Consider the following 23,087-nt stretch of genomic DNA (forward strand, 5'->3'; position numbering starts at 1 on the left):
TAAACTAAGTAAAAATAAATAAATAAAATAAGGCTTTGTTCTCAAATAAATAATATGTGTTACAGGATCAAAAACATTTCTGCAGCATAACAAATAACTTCTACAGTTTGTTTGGAATCTTTAACAAGGTTCAAGGAGGAAAATAACATGCGAAGTTCATTTTTAAAACAGTTTACATTTGGCAATTGTTTTTTCCATTTATTTTTGTGAATTTGGTATTTACCCATAATGATGATAAGGTTAATCAAAAGTGAAATGCCCCCCGTCAGTTTAGAATTATAAATAAGAATATCTTCGATTGAAAATTGTTCAAGTTCACAAATTTTATTATTCAACCAGCTATGGACATCTTGCCAAAAATTCCTACTAATTGAGTAAAGGAAGAATAAATGTTCTGTTCGTTCTGGATTTTCATGACAAAATGTAACAAGGATCAACTTCAAAGCCAAATCTACCCCTCAGTGTCTCCGCAGATGGATAGTAGTTGTTAAGAAATTTTAAATTGCATTTCTTTTACTTTGGGTGCAATTGGCCATTTTATAAATTTCCAATGTTTTTAATTGTTGGATTATCTAATATTTTAAGTTTTATCTTCCTGTCATAATCATGATATAAATATCCTTTGAAAGCTTTATTTAAATATTTGTTGTCACATTTTTTGTCCGTAATGTTTAATTCTCCTATCGTTAAGTTTGGAATAATTGTGTTTTTTTATCAGCTGTATCAAATACACTGGGATAGATTTACAGATTTTCCTATATTCCTTAGGAATAACATTGAATATTATTACATTTGTTTTTAAAATCTTGTAACTGTAAGATTTCACCGTTTATATCTAAAATGTCATGTACAAAGATAATGCCTTGATCAAACCAAAGCTGGTTGAACAAAGACTTTTTGTTTGAAACAATTACTCTATTATTCCATAAGGTGGCACAATGAGGGGTAAAGTTATGGGTAAATACCATCTTCCAATGCTGCAAAACTTGTTTATGAAAGTCAGATAATTTAAAAGGTATTTTAGAAATTTCAAAGTCACATTTCAAAAAAAAGTTTAACCCACCGAACCTCTTGAAAATACTTTTTGAAATGTGAAACCATATTGAATTCGGCTTCAATAGAAACTCTTTCAACCACTTTATTTTAAATGTTCCTAACATTGCCTCAAAATCCACTGTTTTGATATAACCGTTGCAGGGCAACGTAATAGGCCTCCAATTGTCTAAATTTGTTATATCTTTTTTTACATTTACATTTATTCATTTAGCTGACGCTTTTATCCAAAGCGACTTACAATTGCTATATATGTCAGAGGTCGCACGCCTCTGGAGCAACTAGGGGTTAAGTGTCTTGCTCAGGGACACATTGGTGTCTCACAGTGGATTCGAACCCGGGTCTCTCACACCAAAGGCATGTGTCTTATCCAGTCTTATCCATTGCGCCACACCACCCCGGTTTTGGTTTGGGAAGTAGGGTTATTATACCAGTTCTCATTGTTGGAGTAAGACATCCTTCTTGTATACACTCGATAAATGCATTCAATAACAATTCTTTGATATCTTCCCAAAAAAAAAAAAAAAAAAAATTCCGAGCAGGGTTTCTGCAGGTTTCAGTAAGTCAAATTTAAGACCTTTTTAAGACATTTTAAGACCATAAAGATCGAAATTTATTACCTACACGACACATTATCCAAGTTAGATAGATAGTTACCTCGGGATCATTAGAGTATCTATCTATCTAGAGTATCTATCTATCTTTATATCTATCTAGGATTATCTGATGTGTGTGTGAGAGAGGGAGAGGTAGATTTTTTTAATAGAAAATTGTACTTTTGCATATTATACTGTAAAAACACAATTATTGTTGATTTTAGTTGATTATCATAGTTGATCATAACTAGAGAGGAAATGATGAGATGATTAAAGTGACCAAAATTATCGCGGTTATCACAGAATCCTGTTCAAAAAGTACTAATACTACAAAATAAAGTCAATTCAACAAGTTTTATGCCGAAAAACAGCAAATAACAAATTGATTAGCATCAATATGCACTTTTTGTTTACGTAAACATTAAAATACCATTAAAAGTGATGGCCAGATTTTAAAAGAGTGTCTTGCAACATGTTATCTACTAACATGTACAAGTTCAAATAAAGTTTTGACAAAAAAGGTTTTATACAAAGATAAACCTCATATTTCAGCCTTTAAATAATTTTTTTTTTATAAAAAGAATGAGTCAAAAAAGATAAATTACTGACATTTACACATTAGCTTATATGTATCAGTAGTGTTTGGGTGCACCCCCATCCTTCATGTTGACTGAGCTTTCAATGTTGTTATGGACAGGGGTGATTGGTTGATTCCTGTCACATGACCTGCGGTGCGTATGCGCCATTCTGAAAAGTTTAGATTTTTTTCATCTCGTTGCGCCCATAGACTGGTTGCGCCTGGTAAAAAAATTAGCGCGTCGCTTCAATTATGAGCGCGCTTGCCGTGCGCCTACATTTGAACAAACTTGAGCGCGCAAAAGACGCGATATGTGAACGGCCTCTGGCGAGCTAGCTCATATCAAGCCACGAGCGACTGGAGCACGCGAGCGACGTGTTGGAGACTCCTGCTAGGGCTCCGCTTTGTAGGCTACAACTCAATACTTTTTTTGCTACTTTGTAATAACTTTCTGTGGCCAGCGTTTCTGGAAATGAACGAGGGTAAACACTTTTTAAGACCTGACTAAATGAAATTTAAGACCTAGGATGAAAATCTGGCTGTTTTTAAGACTTTTTAAGGCCTTAAATTTAAAGTTCAGAATTTTAGACTTTTTAAGACCCCGCGGAAACCCTGTCCGAGGTCAACCCATCAATTCCAGCTGACTTTCCATTTTTCATTTTTTTTTCAGGGTATTTTCTATTTCCTGCAGATTTATTTTTCCTTCTAACCTTTTTTTATCACTCTCCCCAATCCTTTTAATATTATTCTTAATCAGAGTAAAAAAGGATTCACAGTCGTCCTCGTGGAAATTTGAGCTATACAAGTCAGAGTAAAAGAGTTGAACTTCCTCCTGTATTTGGCTAGGGTCTTCAGTGACTGTGTCATTTCTTGTTAATTTGCAGATTCTTTTTTTAGACTGCCTAGATTTTTCTAAGCCATAGAAATATGTTGTGCTTTTCTCACCTTCTTCGATCCGTCTAGCCCTGGATCGTACAAAGGCTCCACTTGCTTTTTCTAGATATATTTCATCAAGCTGTTTTTGGAGGGAGTTCAACTCAGTTAGTTCTTCCTCTGAAGCATTAGTTTTACCACAAAGTATGTTAATCCTTTTCAGTATTTCTTTCTGTTTTGATTTACTTGTTTTTGACATGCTTTTCCCCGTTTCAATTGCCAACCTCTTTGTTTCAAATTTAAACCATTCCCATTTCCCTTTATTTGACATATCCATTCCTTTTACTTTTAAACAAAGGGATTTTGTTTGTTTGCAAAAACCATCATTTGATAATAGTCTATTATTTAGTTTCCAAATATTGCCTGAAGAGCGTGATTGTTTTGTTACTATCAAGGATAAGCTTATTAAACAGTGGTCGGTGAGCGGAGATGTAATAATCTCACATTTCTGAACATTATTACTTATTGAATGTGAGATTAACCAGTAATCTAGCCTTGACCGTTGGTTCCCGTTTGAAGCACTAATCCATGTATATTCTAAATTTGTAGGGTTATTCAATAGCCAATAATCAAAAGTATTCGTTTCAATACAAAAATTGTGTAGTGCTTTGTTGTTTTCAGGTTGTTGGCCTCTAGGAGCACTGTAAAAAGTTTAACTATTATTTACTCAATTTTATTGGTGAAACATTTTTACACTCAAAAAAATTGAGTAAATTTTAAAGCTGTGAAATCAATGAAATATACTGTATGAATTGAGTAAATGCAAGTAAAAAAAATAAGTAAATCTGAGTAACTCCATCTGGTACATTAACACATAAAATTGAGTAGAAATAATTTAACATTTAAACATTAAAAAAACAATATTTATGAGTAATATTAACTGTTTTTATTAATGAGTAATATTGACTTTTTTATTTTCTCTAAACCTTTGTAAAATAGTACTCCAGACAACCACCAGTATACATTACATTGGCCTTTATTTTCAATGCGTACAGCACAGCACATTTTAGACTGTTTTTAACATGTATACAATATTGCCTGCATTTAAACTTATTTAACAAGTAAAAATGAAATATTTAAACATTCAGGTAGCCTAATTAAAGTGTAATCAACCAGTCTGTTATCCAATATCCACCGAATCTGCGCTGGTCCTCATGCCGGAGACAGACTCGCCTCTGCGGGTGAACTTTGAACTTCATACCGCCGTCCTGCGTTTCACTCACAGTCACTGAGGCACAGCCGAAAGATACTGCGAGCGACTGACATAACCTGCCAATAAACAAAAAGTGATAGTTCTGAGGACATTTTATCATCCAAATGATAATTATATTCATTATCATATATCATTAGGAATGAAAGTCGTGTGTTTATGCAAAGCGTTTCAATCACGCAAAAAGACAGGCGCGGCTCTCGTCTCGTTTAGGTGTCGAATTACGCCTCTGTAATACGTTGTTTTGCATTAAATATGATTTAAAGCACAGTAATGATTCTATAGATAAAATAAAACATACACCAACCTGAATTTCACAGAGGAAATGCACCAAATCTGCGACGCTGAGAAGAGAACTGTTGTTCTGGAGACTGGAGAGTTCAAACAGCCCGCGCTCACTCCAACCGTCGAGTTGTCGTCACGTCAGAGGGTGGGGGAGGGGGGCATTGTTTTAATTGAGTAAACTTACTCAATTTTAAGAGCGTGTTAAATATATTAATAATATTGTTTTGAATTAAGTAATTTTTTTGTTTCTTGAAACAGATCAGTTTAATTAAACATTCTCAAATATTTTGATAGAAATTTCACAAATATATTAAGTATATTATAAAGAAATAATTGGTTAGTCAAATACTAAATTATTTTATTGAAAAAAACTTAAATATATCTGTAAATTTTAGATAAAATAAATTGTTGGATTTTTACTCAATTATTTTGGTATGTTTAACTCAAACAATCAAGTAAACGATATTCAGAGATTTTATTAAGTTAATAAAGTTAAAAATTTCTGTAATATTTACTAAGCCACAAAATTATTTTTTACAGTGAGGTAGCCTATCCAACCAAGAATTTGGAGCAATGTTAAAATCACCTCCTATAACAACATTATCTGTCACATGAACAGCTTTCCACTCTGTCACTAGCCTACCCAGTTTCTCTAACACTACGTGACTAATTACTTTTCCTGTAAACCTGTTACAAAGTATCATAACACCTGCCGAATAATTGGTACCATGAGAATATAAAACATTATCCCCCCACTGCTGTTTCCAAAATTTTTCATCTGCTGTACCCGAATGTGTTTCCTGTAAAAAAAATTAATTTGCCTTAAGTTCTTTACAAAATAAAAAAAAGTGCCTTGCGCTTTGTTAAAATAATATATTTTCTGTCTGATTTTTTCATCCGAAGCCAAATCAGATCACAGAAGGTTATTTAAAACACTTGACTTGCGTTATAAAGTAAGTTTGGAGCAAAAACATGGTTTTAATCTCATAAATTGTCATGTATTGATGGTGTGCTAAGCTAACATGCTAGCGAGCACTAAGATGCACCTGCCACCTAGCTCTTATTTTTATGAACATTTTTAAACAGGAATGCTTACAGAAATGTTTCTTTTTTCAAAAAGGGCATTTGATACAGTTTCAAATGTGAAGTGAGAACTTTGATAAAATAAATTAGGGATTGAAACAGTGTGAATAGCCAGTCGTTAGTAACTATAATGCAGACAAAAGAAAAGCATATTTAGAGCCATAACCAGGCTGGAGAGGTGTGAATGTGTGCAGGAGAGACTGAGACAGAATGGGGCTCGTTTGCACCACAAAACAAGTCAAGTCAAGTCATCTTCATTTATATAGCGCTTTTAACAATGTAGATTGTCTCAAAGCAGCTTTACAGAGATAAACGTATAATTTAAGGTAAGATTGTTTTGGCTTTATAGCGGTTCTTTTATAAAGTTATTTTCCAGCTAAAGTTAGTTTTGATTGATTCGCTTCCGTCACAATGATCATTTGTTATTAAATTAGGGGCCGCTAAGACGACACCATTCCCTCTACACAAACTTTAAACGCGAACCTGTGAGAAACGCTGATGGCATTCATATGCGCATTAAAAATCGGTTCTATAGTTATGTGCGTTTGAATATATGTGCGCAGGTTTGTAATTCCCTACAAACCAAGCCTAAACAAAGTACTGGTGTTTCCTTATAGTTTTGATTCAGAATTGTATTTTATTTTATTTTATCAATTCGGGGTAGATACGCAAATTGAGTTTTCCCGACGACGCTTTATCTGTAGAGTGGTAAAGGGATCCTCCATAGGGAGAGACTAGTTGGCACTTCAGCACTGCGTTGACATCGGATCCAGGCGAAGGTCCTTCGTCAGATCTGGATACGGCCTGGATCCGGCAGGCTGCGGGAAAACCTCGGGATAAACAAAGACACTAAAATTAGCGTAGATGCCATTCTTCTCATGATGTAATAAGTACATCAGGATTTATGGGAAGTGTTCCCGGTTCCAGCTGACCTAATCTATGCAGCCTAACATTGAATTATAGAAGTCTATAATGTATTATGTGAATGCTAGGTCAAAGAGATGTGTTTTTAGCCTAGCTTTGAACTGACAGAGTGTGTCTGCTTCCTGGACAATGTTAGGAAGACTGTTCCGAAGTTTTGGTGCTAAATAGGAAAAGGATCTACCGTCAGCAGTCGATTTTGATATTCTAGGTATTATCAACTGGCCAGAATTTTGAGATCGCAATAGACGTGAAGGACTATAATGCGTTAAGAGCTCGCTCAAGTACTGAATGTCAATTCAGTACCATTTAGTGCTTTGTAAGTCATCGGCAATATTTTAAAATTGATGCGATGTTTAATAGGCAGCCAATGCAGTGTTGACAGAACTGGGCTAATATGGTCATACTTCCTGGTTCTGGTAAGAACTCGAGCTGCTGCGTTTTGAACTAGCTGTAGTTTGTTTATTAAGCGTGCAGGGCAACCACCCAGTAGAGCATTACAATAATCTAGCCTTGAGGTCATGAACGCATTAACTAATTGTTCCGCATTTGTCAATGAGAGCATATGACGTAATTTAGATATATTTTTAAGATGGAAAAATGCGGTTTTACAAATACTGGACACGTGACTTTCAAATGAAAGATTGGTATCAAAGAGACAATAGACTGAATAGATGCCTAGAAGATGACTAAACATCAGTTTGCATTTTAGAGTCTAATGGAGTGGGCAAACTACGGCCCGTTAGGCTGTTTAATCCGGCCCGTCGAGCATTTCAAAAATTGTCTTAAAGACCGCATTCATTTAGCCTTTTTCCTGCAATATTTTGAGTTTCAGTTGTTTCCACTATATGGCGCACTCCAAACACTAACACCGACCTTTGCTAAACCGTCTGTACACACAGATATTTATTCTTCACGTTTGCAGTTGTTTGCAGTTGTATTGAGCCCTTCTTTAACAATGCGTGGACCAAAGAAAAGAAAAGTGGACAGTGAGTGCCGAGTTTTTAATAAGGAATGGACAGCTAAATATTTTTTCACCCCAGTCTGATCAAAGGCCGTATGTCTTATTTGCCAAGAAACCATTGCAGTTTTCAAAGAATACAATATCAGCTGCCACTTTTCCCCCCCAAGCATGCTAACTGTTAGCAACCATTCGAGCTAGAAAGGAAGGCTACTGCTCAAAGGTTAGCAGCCAATTTACAGGCTCAGTAAAATATTCTTCGACAAGCTACTATTCAGGAGTCATGTACCAAGGCAAGTTATTTGCTGGCATTCAAATTAGCAAAGGCCAGCAAGCCTCTCTCCAAAGAGGAGTTTTTGACAGAAAGCATGGTAGAGACTGCGAGTCTCTTGTGTCCAGAGAGCAAAAACAAATGTGAACAAATTAGTTTATCACGCAGCACAGTGACCCGCCATATACAACTAATTGACAAAGATTTGACCAGCAACTTGAACAAAAAAAGAAGAGTCATTTAAGTTCTATTCGTTAGTACTGGACGAAAGTAACGACATAGAAGACACCGCGCAGCTCTTCATTTTTATCAGAGGGATTGATGATAATTTGGAGATCACAGAGGAGTTTTTGGCCATGGAGTCCATTAAGGGGACAACACGAGGAGTGGACTTGTATGACAGCTTGACTGGTGTCATCGAAAGGCTGAAGTTACCATGGTGTAAACTTGTGAATGCAGATGGATTGCCAAATTTAACAGGAAAAAAAAACGTTGGGCTGCTGGCACAACGTACCCAACCTTCTAACAACGTTTTAACATCATGGCCAAACGGTTGCTATAACTACGTAGTGTGGTGAAGGTTGTTACAGCATTGTCACAATGTTGACATTAAACCACCGTTCAGGGCTATTGCTTAAGGTTGTGCCTAGGGCAGGGATGGGCAACTTCGGTCCTGGAGGGCCACTGTCCTACAGAGTTTAGCTCCAACCCTAATCAAACACACCTGAACAAGCTAATCAAGGTCCTCAGGATTACTACAAAATTACAGGCAGGTGCTTTTTTCAGGGTTGGAGCTAAACTCTGTAGGACAGTGGCCCTCCAGGACCGAAGTTGCCCATCCCTGGCCTAGGGTGTCTGGACAACCACTGGACAACTACTTGACAACCACTGGACGACAGGATTAATTTGATGTATAATCTTAAAAGGGCCAACATTCATTGGACTTAATTTCTTGCAAGGAAGTTTCAGGCGTAGGTTGCGAGTGGAAAGCCACACCATTTGACCTGGCTGATACTCAGGATGAGGACGTTGGTGTCGATCAGATTGGATCTTTTGAGATCGAACAGCTCGCTGGAGACGGTCATGAGCACTGTCCCAGACCTGTTCACTTCTCCTAATCCAATCATCCACAGCGGGCACTTCAGATGGTTCCCCAGACCAGGGGAATAGGGGAGGCTGATATCCTAGGACACATTGGAAGGGGGTCAAACCAGTCGATGAGTGCTTGAGGGAATTTTGGGCATACTCTGCCCATGGGAGGAATATGCTCCATTTTTCCTGTTCCTGGCTACAGTATGATCTCAAGAATCTACCAATTTCCTGATTAAGACGTTCCACTTGTCCATTAGCTTGAGGATGATAGCCCGATGTGAGACTGACATTGATGTTCAAATGTTTGCAAAAGGCTCCCCAAACCCGTGATGTAAACTGTGGACCTCGATCTGTTACGATATCATCAGGTAGTCCATAAATTCTAAAAACTTGATTGAACAGAACTTGGGCAGTTTCCATGGCAGTGGGCAAACCTTTTAATAGAATGAGACGACAAGACTTAGAGAAGCGGTCAATGGAGACCATGATGGTGGTGAATCCTTGAGAGTTAGGAAGATCAGTGACAAAGTCAGTGGATAGGTGTGACCAGGGTCATTGAGGGATGGGTAGTGGTTCTAGTAGTCCTGCCGGCAGTTGTCGTGGTGTACGTGACTGAGCAGAGATCTGACAAGCTGTTACATAGCTCTTAACATCTGCAGATAATGTGGACCCCCAAAATGAATTTCTGACCAACGCAGTGGTGTGATTAATTCCAGGATGTCCAGAAGCAAGGGATGTGTGGACCCATTGAATGATTCTGTTGCGAAGACTGGATGGAGCATAGATTTTCCCAGTTGGGCACTCTGGAGGGGATGGCTCTTCATGTAGGAAATGCTGAATCTCTTCCATAATATCCCACTGGATGGGTGCGATGATGATGGAGGGTGGTAAAATAGATTCTGGTCTCATCTGTGAATCAACAGAGTCGTGGATACGTGACAATGCATCTGCCTTACTATTTTTGCTCCCTGGTATGTGACTGAGAAATTGAAACGCGTAAAAAAGAGTGCCCATCTTGCCTGGCAAGGAATTCAAACGCTTGGCGTCTTTGATATACTCTAGGTTTTCGTGGTCTGTAATGACTTGAAAGGGATGAAGGGCACCTTCTAGCCTGTGTCTCCATTCTTCAACAGCGGCCTTGATAGATAGGAATTCCTTGTTACCAATATCGTAATTTTTTTCTGCTGGAGTTAACTCTCGTGAGAAGAATGCACAGGGGTGTAACTTGCCTGGCATTCCACGACGCTGGGAGACCATTGCTGAGATTCATATGCTTATTCTTGATGTCTGTCTGCCTACATAAAATATATATTTTAATACAACTTTTAAGAAATCCTTTGGATTATTTTGGAAAAGCTTGATCTCATGCTGTAGAATCACAGTGCTGCTATAATCAATAAAGTAAACCTAAATCAGAAATTAGGTTCTAAATGAGTTCAGTGATTCAGATCAAATAATGATTTTTAAAACATAACCAATACCATCAGACCATTTTCTCTTTGTTCATTTCGCTCTTTTCTCTCAGTTACAGCAGCCAAACTAAATTTAATGTTAATAATTTAAGGGACAAAAAGCACAACTAAAGCGCACACTGATCACCATAATGGTGACTTACAAATTTGTGATTTTATTATTTTGCTTGTTAACATCAGGTGTCATCAATAATGCTCAATCATCACTCAATTAATCCCTTAATTATCTCATTAACTTTAACACGGCTTCAGTGTTCATTTAAAGGCACACTATGCAAGATTTGTACCTTAATATAACAGATTTGAATCGCCGCTGGCAAAACCAGCAATGTAGGTTTGAGAGGTGGCGCCCCGCCAAAGCTCGTGAGAATCACAACTTGCTTTAAAGCACGACGTCACATAGCCTACATCAACAACATATGAAGCAGCCCAGCCTCTATGAAAGTCCAGCCTCTATGAAAGACACTAGCACGCATTTCAGACGTGAATCATGGCAGAGTCGACGAGGAAAGTGCGGCATACGACAACATATACTATACGACAGTAACGTTAAATACAAGTACTCCACAGCGACTCTAGGGGTCGCTGTTTGACAAAACGGAAACTGCATAGTGTGCCTTTAACACTCTTGAGTGTGGAGCCAAATAAACTCCCAGGAGAGTTTATTTAACAGTTGAGTTTTTGCTGTGTCACTTCTTAATGTTCAGTATTGCTAATGGCAAAAAAAATACAATTCACAAATTGACAAATATCTGTGAATATGTAAAGAAGTTTTGATATCTGATTTGGTTTTCTCTTGTGTGTGTGTTTTTCAGTGTATGATCTGAGGATTGTCCTTCTGGGGAAGAGTGTGTCAGAAAACAACAGAGTGGGAAACTTAATCTTAGGGACAGATGTGTTTGACGTCGAAGCTCCTCCAGTTGAGAGGAAGCTCCGGCAGTGCAGCCAGAGAGTCGGAAGAACATTGAAGGACAGATGTGTGGCTGTCATCAACAGTCCTCAGCTGCTCCAGCCACATCTGTCACTCCGTCACGTCACACAGACAGTGAGAGAGTGTGTGAATCTGTCTGATCCAGGACCTCATGTCTTCATACTCGTTCTGCAGCACAATGACTTCACTCATGAGGACAGATACAGAGTGAAAACTGTCCTGAAAGAATTCAGCGAAGAAGCGGTTAAACGCACTATAGTGCTCACAACTGACAAAGAGACAATAGGATCAAAGTTAAGTTCTGTGATCATTAATAACGTGGTCCAACAGTTAATAAAGGAGTGTGGAGAAGGGCATCTGCGGCTTGATGAAAGTAAACCAGAATGGCATTCTATGATATTCAACATGATAGATAAGAAACTCAAGGAAAACCTGGAAGAATATCTCACATGTAAGATACATGAATATGTTAAAGGAACATCAGTGGATGAAGAGGAAGAGGAAGAAAATCAGGAGAGTTCTTACCATAGAGATGACGGAAAACCTGAAGAGAGACAGAAACAGAAAAGTGATGAAGGTAATTCAAAGACTTGGTTGGTTTTTGTTTTAAAAATGACAAAACTACAATTTCAGCAATATTAAAATACTGCCAGTATTCATAAGAAACAACACAACGTATGAAATTATGTTAACCATAAAAAAGAAGAATGAATTCAGAACGAATATCTACAACTTCCACACTTGATGTTTTTTGCTATAAGTGTGTTCAGCGGTTAGCTTGGAGTTTACAGCAATTAGTCCTAAATGTCCATTTCGGAATGAAAAAAAGAAAGAATTTGAACAGTCTGTTCAGTGCATATCTGTTACTGTTGTTAAACTTTCAACTTATTGATTGTATCTAGGAAAGTTACTAGCAGTGTTTCACAAAAGGTTTATGTTAAACCCGAGTACAGGCTTATATTTAATTTAGTTTGGAAAACTTCCAGAAGTGAGGCATTTACCACTTCTAGAAGATCTGCTTCTAAACTGTTTAACACACTTTTGAAAAAAGATGTGGGAAGTGTGTCAAGAGCGCAGGTTGATGTTTTAAGGTGCTGTACAGTTTCTTCCAAAATTTTGCCATCAATTTCTTTGAAATCAGACAAAGTTACTACTTTCTCAGGTGGTTTGATCTGTCTGACCCCAGGGCAACTCAAGGATGTGCTGATCACCTTTCTGATATTATTGATTTTCTCAGAGAAGAAAGAAGCAAAGAGTCTGCAGATATGCTTGGTGTTAAGGATATAGCCGTCATAAATACACTCACCTAAAGGATTATTAGGAACACCATACTAATACTGTGTTTGACCCCCTTTCGCCTTCAGAACTGCCTTAATTCTACGTGGCATTGATTCAACAAGGTGCTGAAAGCATTCTTTAGAAATGTTGGCCCATATTGATAGGATAGCATCTTGCAGATTTGTGGGATGCACATCCAGGGCACGAAGCTCCCGTTCCACCACATCCCAAAGATGCTCTATTGGGTTGAGATCTGGTGACTGTGGGGGCCATTTTAGTACAGTGAACTCATTGTCATGTTCAAGAAACCAATTTGAAATGATTCGAGCTTTGTGGTGCATTATCCTGCTGGAAGTAGCCATCAGAGGATGGATACATGGTGGTCATAAAGGGATGGACATGGTCAGAAACAATGCTCAGGTAGGCCGTGGCATTTAAACGATGACACTTGGCACTAAGGGGCCTAAAGTGTGCCAAGAAAACATCCCCCACACCATTACACCACCACCACCAGCCTGCACAGTGGTAACAAGGCATGATGGATCCATGTTCTCATTCTGTTTACGCCAAATTCTGACTCTACCATCTGAATGTCTCAACAGAAATCGAGACTCATCAGACCAGGCAACATTTTTCCAGTCTTCAACTGTCCAATTTTGGTGAGCTCGTGCAAATTGTAGCCTCTTTTTCCTATTTGTAGTGGAGATGAGTGGTACCCGGTGGGGTCTTCTGCTGTTGTAGCCCATCCGCCTCAAGGTTGTGTGTGTTGTGGCTTCACAAATGCTTTGCTGCATACCTCAGTTGTAACGAGTGGTTATTTCAGTCAAAGTTGCTCTTCTATCAGCTTGAATCAGTCGGCCCATTCTCCTCTGACCTATAGCATCAACAAGGCATTTTCGCGCACAGGACTGCCGCATACTGGATGTTTTTCCCTTTTCACACCATTCTTTGTAAACCCTAGAAATGGTTGTGCGTGAAAATCCCAGTAACTGAGCAGATTGTGAAATACTCAATCCGGCCCGTCTGTCACCAACAAACATGCCAAGCTCAAAATTGCTTAAATCACCTTTCTTTCCCATTCTGACATTCAGTTTGGAGTTCAGGAGATTGTCTTGACCAGGACCACACCCCTAAATGCATTGAAGCAACTGCCATGTGATTGGTTGATTAGATAATTGCATTAATGAGAAATTGAACAGGTGTTCCTAATCATCCTTTAGGTGAGTGTAGTACACTAGTGTTTTCATTTAAGCATCTCTTCTTGACAGACACAGATCTAGCTTCAATGGCAGGAGAGATCAATATGTCAAAGAAAGTTCAGGACGCTCAGGTCCAAGATTGGTCGTAACCCACCACCTTTCTTGGGTACAATGAAGTACGGGCTGTAGAAGCCGGTCTTCATATCGGCTGGAGGGACTGGCTCGATCGTGTCCTTCACCAGTAGGACTGCGATCTCTGCCCTGAGCACAGGGGCATTGTCCGCTAGAACGCGGGTGAACAGAATGCCCTTGAAAGCAGGGGGCACCGGGCGAACTGAATCGCATAGATGAGTCTAATGGTACGGATGAGCCAGCGAGACAGGCTGGGAAGCGTTAACCAGGCTCCCAGAGACCGAGGAAGCAGGACCAACGGCACCACAGACGTACCCGGGGTGGGGCAGCGCGGCGGAATGCAGGGACCTGACTCGGACGGCACACCGGCCCGAAGTGGGGTCTGAGTGTGTGGTGCAGCACATACCTGCTTCCGTCGAAGGGCAGAGTGATTGTGCGGAGGCGTCAGTGCGTCCAGAACACAGCCACTGCTGCCCGTTGGCGATGAAAGAGGGGCTCGGGAGTGACAAGGCATGGTGGCATCGTCAACTGCCAAGCGCGCACTCTTGGGGCCCAGAGGTTTCAGAAATTGCTCTTTTTTTGAAAATGTGGAATGAGGCGGAACAAAAAGAAAAGGAAACAAAAGATTCTCCACCCGGCCCTCCAGACTTTTTTTTATAAAAATGCTGTTGTCACACAGAGGATTCGCCAGCATACAAAATTCAGCGCTGAACAAAAACTCAGTTTTGACCGGTGTGTGGATTCTATCTTAAATGCATCTGATTGGCCATTGCGTGGTGGGGGTAACAATATTACTCTAAACCAGGCATTCTCAACCCTGGTCCTGGAGGGCCACTGTCCTGCAGAGTTTAGGTCCAACCTTGATCAAACACACCTGAGCCAGCTAATTAAGCTAATTAAGCCTTTCAGGATTACTGGAAAGCTACAGGCAGGTGTGTTTGATCAAGGTTGGACCTAAACTCTGCAGGACAGTGGCCCTCCAGGACCAGGGTTGAGAATGCCTGCTCTAAACCATAGCACAAACTGTACACTTTGCAAACTTTTTAGGCTTTAAAGGTGCAATGCGCAAGTCTCTGAGTTTTTGCAGAACTATGCCCCCCTCTGGCGACAAGCGAAACTGCAACCAGAGGTGTGCACGCTCATGGACCACACGGTCTCTTTGAATCCCTCTTCTACTTTTGTCGAAAGTTGACTAAAGTTTTGTCGCTCGAGTTGTCTTCGCTGATACGGAGAATGGCGGCGAATACACAAACCTGCCAGACATACCCAGGTGAGCGTGAACGCGCATGACGTCACGCCCAGTCTCAAATTCCGTCCCGAATCCCCCTTATTTATTTTACTGTACAGGATTATAGAGGCAATCGCAGTGATCAGAGAAGGGCTCATTCAGCCCATCAGGCAATTGTTTAAGCATGTATGGGTTAGAAAAACGGGTATTTTTAACATGAAATGTTGCGCATTGCACCTCTAAACATTTCCTCTTTTACAGGTTCAACAGAGAGTGAAGATGATCTGAGGATTGTGCTGCTGGGAAAAACGGGAGTTGGGAAGAGTGCAACTGGAAACACCATCTTAGGAAGGGAAGCGTTTACTGCAGAAACAGCTCAAGAGTCCATGACTAAAGAGAGTCAACAAGAATCATCTGAAATCAGCGGCCGACATGTTACTGTAATCGACACTCCAGGACTGTTTGATACTGAACTTACTATTGAGGAGATCCAGAGAGAAATCAGCAACTGCACCCCCATGATCCTGCCAGGACCACATGTGTTCATCATTGTGCTCAATTTAGGACAACGATTCACTCAAGAAGAAGCGACAACGGTGAAGATCATCCAAGAGACGTTTGGTGAGAAATCTTTAATGTTCACCATGGTGCTCTTCACCAGAGGAGATGATCTGAAGGACAAATCTATAGATCAGTGTCTGGGGAAACCAGAATCTTCTCTGATGAAGCTGATTGAGGCGTGTGGAAACAGATATCATGTGTTGAACAATAATCAGCCTGGAGACCGAACACAGGTGTCTGATCTACTGGAGAAGATAGACAACATGGTGAAAGCAAACGGAGGGAGTTTCTACACGTGTAAGTTGTTCAGACAGATGGAGAGAGAAAGACAAGAACAACAGATGAAGATCGTGATGGACAGAGTCAGAGAAAGAGAAGAACTGATGAAGAAACTAGAAGAAGAGATGATAAGAGAACGAGAGACACTGGAAAATATAATAGAGCAACTGATGAAAGAAAAAGAAAACCTGCTCATGAAATACGACACAGATATAGACAGACTGATGAACAGAATAGAGAATGAGATGAAGAATAGAGAAGAGGAATATGTAAAAAGAGAAGAACGATGTAAAACATTAATGAAAGAGAAAGAAGAAAACAAGATGAAGATCCTGATGGAGAGAGTGGTGCAAATGAGCAAAGAAAGAGAAGAACTGATGAAACATAAAGTAGAGAAAGAGAGAATGAAGATGATGGTAGAGAAAGAGAGAATGAAGATGATGGTAGAGAAAGAGAGAATGAAGATGATGATGGAGGAAGAAAGACTGAATCAAGAGAAAGAGAGAAAGAGAAGCGAAGAAGAATTGAAAGAGAGAGAAGACCGATATAAAAGAGAAATGAAGGAACAGGAGGTGCAGATGCGAGATGAAATGAAGAAAGAACGAGAGATGTTTAAAGATGAAATGAAGAAAGAACAAGAGATGTTTAAAGATGAAATAAAGGAAATGAGGCAAGACAAAGAGACTGTGAAAAAAGAAAAAGACAATCTTCAGATCAAATACCACACAGAAATAGACAGACTGATGAACACAATAGAGAATGAAAGACAGAATCATGATAAAGACCGACAGAGAAGAGAAGAAGAATTTAATGAGAGAGAAGAACAATTTAAAAGAGAAATGAAAGAGAGAGAGGAGCTCGAGAGAAAGATGCGAGATGAGATGAGACGAGAACGAGAGACATTTAAACATGAAATAGAGGAAATGAAACAAGAAAAAGAAAAACTTAAGATCTCATACAACACAGAAATAAACAGTCTGATGAACAGAATACAGAATGAACGACAGAATCATGAAAAAGAGAGAAAGAGAAGAGATGATGAACATACAGAAAGAGAAGAACGATATAAAATCCAGATGAGAAGAGAACGAGAGGAATGGGACCAGCAGAAACTGGAGGAAAAGACGAGAAGAGAAGATGAGAAAAGAAGAGAGAGAGAGAAACAGGTTTGTGATGAACAGATTCAGACACTGAAGAGTGAAATAGAGGGAATAATCAGAGAGAAAGAGAGAATAGAAAGAGAGAGACAAGGACAACTAGAGGATTTAGAGAAGAGACTGAAAGAAATAAACATAAGAGAAGATCAACAACAGAACTTTGAAGAAGAACTGAAGAGAAGTGGAAGACCAATCAAGCATCTATTTCACAGACTCCATGTTGAAGTCGAACACCTCAACAAACTGAGAGCTTCAGATGTTCTTCAGATAACCAAACATTCATTACAGTCACATGAGTCTTGTGCTGAAGAGAAGCTGATTCAGACTTTCATACAAAAACTAGTGATGGTGAACTACAGAGCAAGATACATTCATGCTAAAGAGACCAGTGAAATATCTTTGTCTATTGAAGGAAACAGTCAATCTGAACTCATTCAACCGATGGATGTTCAGATGGCTGCGTTTCACTGTGCTGATGGTCTCCTGAAGCAGCTGATGGTCACTAAACTGTCCCAGTGTCAGTACGCTCTGCCTCTGCTTGTTCCTGATCCATTCACACAACAGATTGAGTTTCCTCTCTGGACATTCAGACAAATCAACAAGAGCTGGAAGAAGAGAAACACCAACTATGAAACCATCAGTCAAACCAAGCCGAGAGACACCAACCATGAAACCATCAGTCAAACCAAGCCGATCTACAAGGCAGAAACTCCAATGGTGTTTTTCTTCAGGTTTGTCTCAGTGTCTTCATCCAAGTCTGAGCTGATGAACAGTCTGATCAATGAGAGACACGACACGTTCTTCCACAGGAACTGCCCAGGCAGCAGCAGATCCAGAGTCCTGATGGATGGAGTGGTGGAGATTGCCTGGTTCTGCCCCTCTGGGAAAAACACGGATAAATTCACTGACTGTGTTGCGTTCTGTAATCTACACGGTGATGCAGGAGACCATGAGAAACAGCTGCAGATCCTCTCTGAAATGGCCTCAGTCAATGTTGTTCTTCTACCACGTCTGGACAGGAATGACAGACATGCTGCAAAGATACAAATCTTGTCCAAGAACAGAAACCCACTAATTTGTCTTCTTACCGAGGATGTGTCAAGCATCACTAAGATACGGAGAGGAAAATACAAGATCGGTTTGAAAGACAGAAATCAGTCAGATGTATCTGAAGAACTCAGAAGAGCGATAAATGAATGTCTCTCCGAATCATCTTCCACTTTCAGACTTGAAGATGTGTCCAAACTCTCAGACATCAGAGTAGATGAGGAAGATGATGATGACTGTAGGAGAGGAAGAGAAGCTGCACAGCGGATGATGAGTTTACTGGAGAATAAAGATCTGACACAAATCAAAGATTCATTTCTGCCTCATCAGGGGAAACTGTGGCATCAGTGGAGTCAGAAGAACAAAGAACTGCATCGACTTCAAGGAGAAGATATAGAAATGGACACCAGAAGGAAACAAACAGAGATGAAGAACATCCGTGACCAGCAGCATGAATCTGACATCAGTGAGTTTATGATGCAATTCATTAAAGAAATGAACTCATATGGTGAACATGAGAAGATGTTTTTTCTCAAATGGCTCAGAATCCTCCTGGATGAACACACATCAGCTGACCTTTCTGCTCTACTCCACGAGTATGATGAAACATGGTCAGAAGTCTTAAAACTGAAATACAGTAATAAATCTGAAGAACACAAAGCTAAACAATCAGAACTTGAGAGAATATCTGAGGATCTTCAAGCTGCAACTTTTGGTTTGGAGCACATCATGAGGGAGATCAGTCAGATCTATGAATCATGTTCATCTGTGAAGAAGCAAAAGAAAGGCCTGCAGTTTGACTTCTCTTCTCTCCCGAGTCTCGCAGCAGAGATGATGATCTCTGGATTTCCACTGGAGCTGATGGATGGAGATGCTGCTCATGTTCCTTTGGTCTGGATCTCTGCTGTTCTAGATCAACTCATCCAGAAACTGGGACACCAGACCAGAGTCTTTGTGCTGTCAGTTTTAGGGCTTCAGAGCTCTGGGAAATCCACCATGCTGAACGCCATGTTTGGGCTCCAGTTTGCCGTCAGTGCTGGCAGATGCACCAGAGGAGCTTTCATGCAGCTGGTCAGAGTCTCAGACGAGATGAAAACACAGATTAACTTTGACTATATTCTGGCCGTTGATACTGAGGGTCTTCGTGCTCTAGAACTGGCTGGAAGATCAACAAGACATCATGACAATGAATTGGCCACATTTGTTGTTGGTCTTGGAAATCTGACCCTGATCAACATCTTTGGAGAAAACCCTGCTGAAATGCAGGACATTCTTCAGATTGTTGTTCAGGCCTTCATGAGGATGAAGAAGGTCAGACTGAATCCCAGCTGTGTGTTTGTGCATCAGAACGTCTCAGACGTCACAGCTGGAGAGAAAAACATGGAGGGAAGGAGACGACTGCAGGAGAAACTGGATGAGATGACAAAACTCGCTGCTAAAGACGAAGTCTATGATGAAGAACATTTCAGTGATGTCATTAGATTTGATGTTCAGAATGATGTGATGTATTTTGCTCAGCTCTGGGAGGGAAGCCCACCAATGGCACCACCAAACCCAAACTACTGTGACAACATTCAAGAACTAAAGGAAACTATTATGTCTCATGCCTCAAACTCACATGGAATGAGGCTGATTGACCTAAAAGATCATGTTAAAGATCTCTGGGAGGCTATACTGAAGGAACGATTCGTCTTCAGCTTCAGCTTCGTCTTCAGCTTCAGAAATCCTCTGGAGATTTCAGCCTACATGAGACTGGAGACCGAATACAGCAAGTGGTCCTGGAGTCTTTGCAGTGCCATGATGGAAACTGAGAACAAACTACACAACAAAATAGACAATGAAGCGGTTAAGGAAACTGATCTTCAAAGAGAACTGAAGACGACAAGAGAAGAAGTGAAAAAATCAATGGCAGAATTCTTTGAGAAAGACAAAGATAAAGATATACTGATTCAGTGGAAAACATTTTTTGAAATCAAAATCAAAGAGCTTCAGGAAAACATTGTGAGAGAAACAAAGAGGAAATTAAACAATATTCTTCAGCAGCGAGACCTGAAGAAAGAGATTGATGCTCAGAAGATAAATCATGAAAACACTCTCTATGAAAAGAGCAAAGAACTTGCATTGAAACTCAAAGACAAAGCAAATGATGAAGAAACACTGAAGAAAGAGTTTGATTTGTTTTGGGAAGAGAGTGTGAAGAAGATCATCAGAGACAATCCTCCAATCAGAGAGTTTAATGTAATGAGAGATGTGAGAGAAATCCTCAGTGACATCTGTAAAAGTGCTCCTGTAGATCACTGGGGGGAGAGCAGGGATATATTCACTGTGCCAAGATATTCAGATTATGTAAAGTTAAAGAAATCCAGTGGATTAAAATATGTTGTTTTTACAAATCCCTATAAAAAAATTAAAGAAATGATTAGTCATGCTCTGTCTGAAGAGGACGAAGTTCAAGTTAGATCATTAGTCACAGATGTTGCTCAGCAGACAGACTCAATGATTCAGTCATTTAACATTTCAAAGATGGGCTACAGCAACAGCTGCATTCAACGGCTCATAGATTACATCAATGCAAGAGTGACACAACATCAGGAAAGATCAGTGAAATATGTGTTCAAGAATGAATTCTTCATGGATTTGGTTTATTGCATCTGTAAGAGATCAAAGAAGACAATCACTGACCAACACAGACTGTTCAGAGAAGCCAATGATCCTGTAATATATGTTGAGCAGAAGAGAGGAGATTACTATAGTATTTTCCAGAAATACTGTCATGGAGTAACATCAGCTGTGATTTTTGGTGAGATCATCTGTCAGAAACTGAAAGAGCCCATTGAGCAGAGCGTCTACAAGAAGACTGCCAGAGATCTGATCGATGAAATGAGAGCAAACTGTCCATCAAATCTGGAGAAACACATCTTGACGACACTGGCAGAAGAGGAGGATTTTAACAAATACATGAACTATGTTCATAATCCCAGAGATCACTTCAAGAGTTTCATCAGAGATGAAGTCGGACGGTACATCACTGATACGTTCAGTGTCAGTGTTTTACCCAAGATGAAGGAGAACATTAAACTTTTGCAACAGAAGATCATGAAAGCTGCACATGAATCTACTGAACATGTTGAAGAGAACAGAGGAGATGTTGGCTTGTGGTTGAAAAGTTTCACACAGAAGCTCTCAGATGAGCCAATCTTCTCTGAAAAAGACCTCAGTGGAGTCAGACATGATGATGTTGATGATTTCAACCTCCTAGAAGATGTGATAAGACACAAACTTCCTGCTATAATAGCTGACATCAGCAGTAGATTCAACACAGAGACATTTCCAGTAAAGCTGGACTATAAAGACAGACCAGATGAGCTTCTGGTTGATCACTTCTGTCAGCGCTGTTGGGTTCAGTGTCCGTTCTGTGGAGCCGCCTGCACCAACACCATAGAAGACCATCATGGAGATCACAGTGTTCCTTTCCACCGAGTGAGGGGAATTAATGGAATATATTACAGCTCAACACAGAATCTCTGTCCTAATATTTGCACAAATCTAGTAGCAAGTCATCTGGATTTTAATACACCACATGGAAGGTTTAAATATAGAGAATACAGAAGAGCAGGAGGAGTTTATGCAGAGTGGAGCATCAGCCCTGATCTCTCTAAACTGCCCTACTGGAAGTGGTTTGTGTGCAGATTCCAGAAAGATCTGGAAAAACACTACAGTAAAACATTTGAGGGGAGTGGTAAGATTCCACATGAATGGAGAAAATACTCAAAACAGGAAGCTATTGAGAGTTTAGATACATACATGTAATGAAGCAGATAAAGAAAGAGACTCTTGTGTCTCTTCTTAGATTTAGGAAGAAAGGAGTTTCTTTGACATTCATCAGTGAGAATCTGAGCTCATCTACACCTTAGAAGATCAGTGCTTCATCAAATACATAAAACTCAAAATGCTTGATGAATATTAGAGTTTATTACTAATCAAAACAGAACTGAAAAAGATCTGTGATTGTTGATTTATGATTGAAGTGCATATATAAATGTGTTTGTTAAAGGCAGATTTTCATTTAGTCGAGTCCCAAAATAGATAAATAGCCCTGGATAAGATGCAGTAGGCATTTTTGAGGAAAAGTACTTCAAGTGTTGTTTCTATATGATTTTTAGGTGCTGAATCCATTTCTGCCATATAACAAGTTGTAAACATCACTGTTTTGGCATAAACAATAAAAACAAAATGGCTTTAATGCATTTATTGCAGTTTAAACATTAAACATTATAACTAAACTATGCATTCTCAGAATATTTAAACATGTAAACAATGAAAAAACAACATTAACATGAAAGGGACAGTTTTTAATGGCTGCTGGAATTATGCCAAGGTACCAAGGTACACTGGGAAGCATATATTAGTGGAAATATGCAATTATGCCCAGCCCGAAGGGGGGAACTTGGAATACACATGACCCCAGGAGAATCACTGGGGTGTCCAGCCGCAGGTGGAATATTTCAAACCCAGGGGTGGCAAGGTGGCTTGCCGAGGGAAAGACACATGCTCAGAGAGGCTTACAGTGGACTACACACGTGGGGGTTGCCCAGAGGCCGTGTTAGGTGTCGCCCAGCCTGCAGCTCTGCAGATGTCTGTTAGCGAGGCGCCATGCGCTAGAACCCAAGAGGATGCCACACTCCGGGTGGAGTGGGCCGTCACACCAAGGGGGCATGGTCGACCTTGCTGCTGGTAAGCCAAAGCAATGGCGTCCACTATCCAGTGAGACAACCTTTGCTTGGAGAGAGCCTTTCCCTTCAGCTTCCCACCATGACAGAC

At 39.9% G+C, this 23,087-nt stretch overlaps 2 protein-coding genes across 2 annotated transcripts in view; one reads left to right on the plus strand and one right to left on the minus strand.

The window, feature by feature from the left end:
• Positions 1-22,170, plus strand: part of LOC311301798 (interferon-induced very large GTPase 1-like) — a 22,611-nt gene extending 441 nt beyond the window's left edge. Inside the window, exons 3-4 of the mRNA XM_084427131.1 lie at positions 11,270-11,962; positions 15,484-22,170. Coding sequence (XP_084283257.1) covers positions 11,270-11,962; positions 15,484-22,076 — 7,286 coding nt within the window. The 3' untranslated portion in view covers positions 22,077-22,170. The remainder of the gene's footprint in view (positions 1-11,269; positions 11,963-15,483) is intronic.
• The window catches only part of LOC311302154 (uncharacterized protein), a 50,746-nt gene that overhangs the window by 6,237 nt on the left and 21,422 nt on the right, over positions 1-23,087 (minus strand). The window lies entirely within an intron of this gene.

Source organism: Rutilus rutilus, assembly GCF_951802725.1.
Source record: "Rutilus rutilus genome assembly, chromosome: 1".
Lineage (NCBI taxonomy): Eukaryota > Metazoa > Chordata > Actinopteri > Cypriniformes > Leuciscidae > Rutilus > Rutilus rutilus.